We start from the raw sequence: 8,251 nt of genomic DNA on the forward strand, positions 1-8,251 counted from the left end.
CCTGCTTTCCTTGCCCTGCACCTGACTGGCTTCTATGGAAGTGCCCACTGACGTTTGACCCTAGATATCTCCTATTACAGCAGAGTGCTATTTTGTGGATCTGTTGGGTAATTGGTGGGGGAAGGGGCAGGGTTGGTAAAGAGGGGAAGCTCACCGATTTCTATCACTGTCCTCAGACCGGGGTTCAGCAGCCGCGGCTATGGAGCCTCTGCCCGGCTGCATCATGGGCAATTTCCAGGGAACTTTAAACTGTTACCGTTTAGGGCCTCGCCTACGAATCATGGTGCTTTTTGGAGTGGACAAGATATGGACCCCGAGCTATCCTGTGGAGATTAGTGACTGCCATCCACCTTGACCTGCCACCCTAGCAGCACAGAGACTTACCCCAATAACAAGACAGGACTCGTATTGAGGTGAAAAAAGGAACTGACTTTATTGGGAACAGATATTTATACACACAACATAATAGGATCAGGAGTATAATGCCATCAACTACCAGACAGTCCAGCACCTATATACAGTTCTATGGCCAGCAATGCCTGCCCGACAAAAAGTCACTATTTCATAATCCGGAGGGAGCAGCCTCAATCCCGCTGTTTCAAAAAGCGACTTGATCCGACAGCATCAGAAACATCCCTGGTAATAGTTTGCATGGTAGCAGGGCCAGAGTTCCATAGCCGTGGCTGGGTAAACCCCAGCCCTAAAGATGCCTAATAAGACCAGGATTCCCAAATGAGTTCCCTTTCCGTAACCATCTCCGAGTGTTGCCCACCCCAAGCAATGTTCAGGCAGTTGCCTGCTGCCCCACTATCCCTCTTTTTTAGAGAGTGGCGATAACTGGACAGAGGTTCTCCCCTCACTGTCCAATGAACTGTAAAATTTATCAAGGTCTTTTTGCAGCACAGCCTTCAATAACAGCTCTTGTTTGGCTACATTGCAAAGTATTAAAGCAGGGCACTGCAATGTGATGTCATCTGCATTCTGCTTCAATACATGGCGAGATGGCTAGACATGTAAGGTAGGTTGATTGTTGAGCCTTGGGGCTGTGAGTTAGGAGGAGAAAGATACAAACAGATTTATATGAGACTGGAAATAAATATAGTAAGTACAAAGTGTGATATAATGGCCTGCATACTCAAAAGTTAATGTGGATTTTAAATCAAGATGAGATATAATACCCAAGCCATTTTGTATCTTAATTATGCTGAATAGATTTTTACTGCCACCTAATGGCCATATCTATACCTGATTATTTTCCTTATTATTATTATGAGTATTATTATTATTATTAACATTTATTTATACAGTGCCAACAATGTATGCAGCACTTCTTGCAATACATGTATATTTGAAGGGTATGAAAAAATGAGAACTGACAAAGACAAACCGATGCATTACAGTTGTGTGGGGTTAAAACAGTACCTAATTGCCATGCAGTAAGTATATCTTCAAGAAAGAAAAAAAAAGCTGCAAATCCATGCAGGCAAACTCACCACTTTGTACAACTCACCGTACCACTTTATCCTCAATATGTTTCTAACCGGGCTGATATTTGGTTCCATCATAGAATAATGGACATACCCTCTAATGTATTTGCCTAGTGCTCAACTACATCTCTGGAACGCTCCTCCAGCTTGCCTCCTGCAACCTCCAGTTCACTCACTCACGTTACTCATGGTTCCACATGCTTACAAGAAGGAAACACCTGGAGCTACTTTCTCCTACCGAACTCCACAACGGTGGAATTACCTTCCATAAAATATCTGCTTTTCCATCTGCTTAAGATCCCCCCAAAATGTGCCTCCTTTTATTTATTTATTATTCTCAATGTCCAGTTTTCTTTATTTCTTTCTATTTGTTTTACATAACTAACCTTGCAACTGTATTACAAATGCTCTCCAGGCCATACTTGAAAACAAGAGCAATGTCAATGTATTTTTTTCCGGGTCAATATTTTCTAAACAGATAATGTAGGTTAACTCATAACGTAAGGGTCATCATAAAACTTTTAACATTATTCATTAAACAATGAAGAACCTCAGGGTTCTATACACCAAGATTCAAATTATATCAAGTTGATGGTTGAGTCACATTATCCAGGCCAGTTTGACTGCATTGCCTGAAATTGAGCAAATTGGCTATATTTACTAAAATGAACTTGTCCGCCACCTCAAAGACGGTTGCTATTCCAAACGCAGCAACTCCACTATTCACAGAAATTTGAGTTGCCGGATGATCGGAAAAAGTGCTTCAATTCAGCAAAATCAGTCCGACTCCTCAGGAGATGACTTGACCCAAAACGCGATTAAACCCGCTAAAAGGATAAGCTGGACAGCCAGCTCAACTGACAGACTGAAATAACAATTCAAGTGACATACTTGTACCAGCGAGTTGATCTACAACTTGCGTGTTTAATTTGAACAACAATTTTGATGTATTTTTGGTATTCTGTTATATTGTTTTGCACAAACTGAGATGTTCTAAAATGAATAACATGTGAGGTCAAGAGGCTCTTTAAGCAAAACAATGTAAATGTCATTTTTTTCTTCATAAAATTGATATAGATGATATTAACTATAAAAGTAAATCTACAAACTCTGAACAATGTAATTTTGTGTGCCTCATTTCCTGCTTGAAACAGTCATGCAACAAACCCATTTAAAGTAGGATGTGCTATCCTTGCACTCAGTGAGCAAACATTTTTGTTTTTCAAATCACGTCAGAGAAAACTGCAATAAAATAAACTATGTATGAAGGTAAGCATGCTCATTTTAGTTCTATTGTTGTCAGACTGTAGTTTCTGAAACATTTTTGTGACTAAAATGTTTTTGACGGACAGCTGTACCTTTTCCCATTTTAAAATACAATAATATAGCAATTTTTTTTACAATGTGGTCTCTGCATTTTTTCTTATCGCAAATCTGGATGTTGGATTATATATATTATTTCATTTTAATGCATCAACTGAGTAGAGTTCAACCTATAAAATCAATATTATGGATTAAATTACACAAATTTACTAAATAAAAGTTCAAGGTAGGATTGTGAACGCTAGACTAGTTTTTTTTATATTAATTTTTAATGATCATATATCATTTTATGATTTTCTACAGACAAAATAAATAAACTCTAAACATATAATCTTATTCTTCCTATGCTGTTATGCGTGTTAATACAGATTGCTACAACTGGCTCGTAAAAGGATTTATAGAGGTGGCGATTTTTTTATTTACACTTAACCTATATAATCTTAACCGTATTTGATCAGAAAACTTGTTAAGGGGACTATGCCCTATTTTATGTAGACATATCGTGACATGGTGAATATATATATATATATATATATAAATTACGTACAACTGAGTTTTTTAAAATGGAATATGCTAAACAGAGGTTATCATGATTACCTTGTTAGCGTGGACTGAAAGCAATTACTTATTTTATGGTAACTCAATTTCACTTAAAGAAGAACTATCCTGCCGATTGGGAATTATAATCCGCAATATATCAATAGTTAGCTCAATGCCATTTTCTGTTATCCCTCTAGACTGTATGCAAGCCTGGGTGCCACTTGTAGTGATCTGCTGCGCCTTCACGCTATCTCTGATCTGTAATATTGTACAGTGTGCCTTAAAACACAAAATAGGTAAGTTTTAAATGTCATAATTCATTGTGCTTAATATATTGACGAAGGGTTATTTGGTGCCATTTGTGTGAAAAATATTAGATTTAGGATCATGAGAGCTTGCATTCAAACAAAATGTGACTGAACCTTTTAAAGAAGCTGGTTTGTATATTTTTTATCTCTGAAGATCAAGTGCAGATTGTTATTTAATGTTGCTTATATCTAGGGTACACCGCAGGACCATCTGCTGGATATAGTCAGTCTGTTTCCTCAAACACCCGTCACAAACTTGATAAAGAATTTTTAATGCAGTTGGGCCCTAGTTCAACGTCCCTGATGTACAGTTCTTACACAACTTACATAAGATCTTCTCTTATGGAGAGATTGTGGAGCCATTTGCAGTAAATGCTCCATAAACACCAATGCCACCTCAAAGCTTTGTCACGCTATGGACATTGTGCCTATCCCTGCTTACCGTCTTTATCTCAATTCTCAGTTTTTTAGGAGCACATTTCCTGAATTTTGCACTGATGATGACCATACAGCTTTTTTTTATTAACTTGAATAGTTGGAATTTGAGTTTTGTTTGTTATGGCGGAATCATTAGCATAAATAGACAGTTATGACAGCCAAATACTAAAAATATGTTCTAAATATTTGGCTGGGGAGCACATACACCATCATTTCATTTGGTACAGATCTTCTCCTGATCACTACTAGTCTGCATGTTGCTAAGGCTGCCAGGTTATGATATCATGAAGGTTGTCATGCATACCCCTACAAACACTATGATTACCTCACTCAGAATTACTATTCTCTCCCATGCAATGCTAGAGCTGATTTAAGTAATTCCAATGATTAAAAATAATACCGTATTTTATATATTATATATTAAATATTTTTTTCTATATTTTATATAATAAACAATATCCAATTTATTTAACTAGAGATTCACCTGTACCTCATTTTTTAGCTATATCTAATGTGATTGACGTCTTCTATGATAACGTATGCTTAATCTGTTTAAATATATACTGTAAACATTTGGTTTCTCACAGGGAAAGACGTGAAATGCCATCGTCAACGTATCATAAGGTATTTTTAAAATGTAAAGACTATAGTGTGTTATGTTATATTAGCACTGTAAGTTATGTGGCTATAACTGCTTTTTCTAGTTTTGCATAAGCATAGAAACCAAAATGTAACAACAGATGTTATAACCGATAACTAATATCTTCCAATGTGTATTTTTTACATTATGAATATAAAAAAACATTGCTCGTGATTGACAACTACATTTCATTATTTTGCCATGTGAGATATTTTTAATTCAGGCTTGCTATTTAGTAATTAGAAAATATATTTTGTGCTGTATTCAAAACGATCCCTGTGGTATTTTCAAGATGTCTAACATAAGTATACTTCACACTAGAGGACTGCACTGGGAGGCGGGTCCCGCGGGACTTGCGCCAAAAAACTTGCGGGCGCGGGCAGTCTTGCTGGGGCTGCGGGCGGGAGTGGGCGGTCAGGCACTGTACCTGTGGGTCCCGGTAATCCCGCGCAGTCCCGCAAGGCTGCCTTCTTGCTGCTCCCTTACAGTGTCTCCTAGCTTGCTCCGCCCAGGAACAAAACGGAGTCACGTGATGTGACGTCACTTCCTGTGACTCTGCCTTGTTCCTGGGCGGAGCAAGAGAAGAGACGCCGTGAGGGAACAACTCGAGGGCAGCCGCGCGGGACTGCGCAGGAAATCAGGTAAAGAGGCGGGCATGATTGGCCACAAATGTGGCGGGAGCGGGCGGGATTGGCCACACCCACATTGCGGGAGCGGGCAGGAGTGGGATTAAAAACCGCGGGAGCGGGATTAAAAAAGTAGTCCCGCGCAGGGCTCTACTTCACACCACTTCCAGGAATTGCACAATTACATGCAAATACATACAACAGAACGCATTTAACAGCTATTTTGCTTTGTCATAGGGATGCACTTTTCCTCTCTTTCCCAATTTATTTCTTCTATTTTCTCTCTCTCTTATCTCTCTTTGTTTGCTCTTCATCTATTTTTCCCCCTCCCTTCTCTCTCTCTTTCTCTGTATTTTTTATTTCCCCTCTTGCCTTTTTTCTTCTCTCTGCCCCCCCACACACAGATCAGCCCTTCACCAGTCTACACACAATACTGACCACCAGATCCTTGTCAGCATGCAAATTCACTGTGACACTGGGTAGGGCACAGGTAAGGTTCAGTTATAGTGCACTTAGTCCATGAATGGGCTGATCTAGGTCAGGCCACTATAAATACATCATAGCAGTTAAACACTTTATCTCATCTTCTTAGCTTTGTGTGAGTCTGTTGATATGTACTAAGGCTTTCCAACATGGTGTTGTGTGGGGTCTCAGCTAACACTATTGACTGCTCGACTGCTCAGTAAATATATATATATATATATATATATATATATATATATATAGTATATGTGAATGATAACTATTGGTAAAGTTGTATAACTACATATGTCAATATTTTTTAAAAAAAACCTGATACCATGTGTGATATTGTTTCAGCCTGGGGGTTATAGTTCCCAGCAAAACAAATAACTAAATTACAAAATGTTTCATTTGTAGAGGCCTAATGATACCTCTAGTGTGTATTCAAAAATCTGGTCTGGTCTATTTTTATTGACTTGTGAGGACATGCTTTAATCTTAGATGTATTTTTGCAACAGTTAGGATACTTGAGTCATAAATTAGTTGATATTGTTTTACTCAACAAAACTACGCACAACCACAAACTCTAAAAGAATGCTTTACTTTTTCACTCTGCACCTGCTGAATTTAGCTGTTTTTAACCTACTGTGGTGGTTTACTAACACACCACAAAATCTTCATATATGTTTCACAAGAATATTGTTCTATTTTTAGGTAGTAACATTCAGTTGCTATTGTATTTATGTATTGAAATAATAATGTATCTAATACAAAATCAGCTCAAGATTTCTGAAAGTTAACTAATTCCTAGTGTCCCCTCAACCTAAAATGCTAACCCAAGAGGTCTCCCCCCTCTCAATGTTGGCCAGTGGCTGTAATGCAAGTCAACAGTGCCATCTAAAGACCTACATAAACATTCATTGTGGGGTTTTGTCAGTTGTAGGTATGAAGACCAATATATTGCAAACAACCCAATATATGGCAACCTGAATCAACCATTTCATGGTAAGTACCATTCCAATTTATGTGGTAATAGATGAAACGTTCACGGTGGGAGGGTAGATGCAAAACAACAAGACTTTTAAGTACTAAATGGCTTGTTAGTGTTTTGCCCTATGACCTGTAGTTTTTATAAGGTAGTGTTTATAAGGTATGTGTAAAGTGATACTACAACTCAGTTTCATCTTTTTATCTGGTACTTGTTTGCTTTTACTGTATTGCCATTTTACACTACTTTGAGAACAAAAAGATTTCAACTTTGTGAATTGTTTTTCATTTTTAGAGCGTATTAATGAAAGTTGCTACGAAGAGATGTCTAACCCTCACAAGAGAAAGAGAGAGGAAATCATGGTGTTTTTTTTTTTACATTATACTTACATTTTATTGACTGACATGTTTAACCTAAAGATCATATCTAGGGGGAAAATACTAACTGATGCAGTGAAGATGTTTGTTTTTTAGAGGATGTCATGAAAAATGATGGTTTCAATTGGAATGATTGGAAAGCATTTGTTAATAGTGTGCACATTGAAAGATATATATATATATATATATATATGTAAAAATTGTAATTTCTACTCTACAGATGAACACTGAAGAGACGATGTGCTATGCAGCACTCAACCTCAGTCCTAAAATACTTAAGAAAAATCGAAAAAAGAAGGCAATGCACATACATTCTCTAAACTGTGGTGAAGACAAACCACCCTTAAATATGGGCAACAATTTATCTAATTCCTGTATATACCTGAACAGTGATCAGCTTACGGCTGAAAGTAAAATAGAAGAGGATTTGATCCAAGATGACCCCCTTATTCTTTATGGTGTGATGCAGAAAATCAGAAACAACACAGGTTTGAGGGGCCAAAGACTTACAGACTTAGATGTCATTTAGAACGTGAGTGACTGGATCATTCTGAACATCTGCAATTTAAATCTGCAAGTAAACATCAACCGCTGTACCAGGAGAGCCTGAGGTCATACAGTATAACAAGAAGGAGGAGGCACCGTTGTAGAAAACCACAGATCAGTGTATAATATGAAATCATGCAAGTAACATGGATAATAGTTCCCATTTCTAAAAAAAAAAAAGAAGTTAGGTTCACATACCACAAGATCTTTGATATTTGGAGATCACTATCAGTCATGTTGGGCTTATAGTCAGTAAGGCAATTGTAAGTAATTCCTTAGCACACAATTAGGCCGTTTAGTAACTGTCAAAAGATAGACTAAAACACGCAGCAAAGTAAAGTAGCAGAGTATCTGTTCTGTTTCGGCCATATATTATAAAAGATATTGCCCGCTGAGTTAAAGAACCTGCATATGCATGTCTGGAATTCTCTGAGGGAACATAAATACACATGTTTAGAAGCACCAAATTCTTTCAGTTACCAACTGCCATGTAAAAGGCTCATTGTACTGTTTTCC

General features: G+C 37.6%; 1 protein-coding gene across 1 annotated transcript; it reads left to right on the forward strand.

The window, feature by feature from the left end:
* Positions 1-2,681: 2,681 nt before the first annotated feature.
* On the forward strand, positions 2,682-7,718 carry LOC128473695 (T-cell receptor-associated transmembrane adapter 1-like). The gene is made up of 6 exons (XM_053455949.1): positions 2,682-2,756; positions 3,548-3,646; positions 4,684-4,720; positions 6,762-6,829; positions 7,107-7,174; positions 7,410-7,718. Exons 1-6 carry the CDS (start codon positions 2,747-2,749, stop codon positions 7,716-7,718), a joined length of 591 nt encoding a protein of 196 aa, XP_053311924.1. The 5' UTR covers positions 2,682-2,746.
* Positions 7,719-8,251: the final 533 nt, after the last annotated feature.

The sequence above is a fragment of the Spea bombifrons genome, chromosome 2 (genome assembly GCF_027358695.1).
Source record: "Spea bombifrons isolate aSpeBom1 chromosome 2, aSpeBom1.2.pri, whole genome shotgun sequence".
Classification (NCBI taxonomy): domain Eukaryota; kingdom Metazoa; phylum Chordata; class Amphibia; order Anura; family Pelobatidae; genus Spea; species Spea bombifrons.

Bases quoted from the DNA above. Each gene is read 5' to 3' on its own strand.
- LOC128473695 (XM_053455949.1), top strand. The intron at 4,721-6,761 runs GTATTTTTAAAA...GGGTTTTGTCAG, and splicing joins CATCGTCAACGTATCATAAG to TTGTAGGTATGAAGACCAAT. The intron at 6,830-7,106 runs GTAAGTACCATT...TTTCATTTTTAG, and splicing joins CCTGAATCAACCATTTCATG to AGCGTATTAATGAAAGTTGC.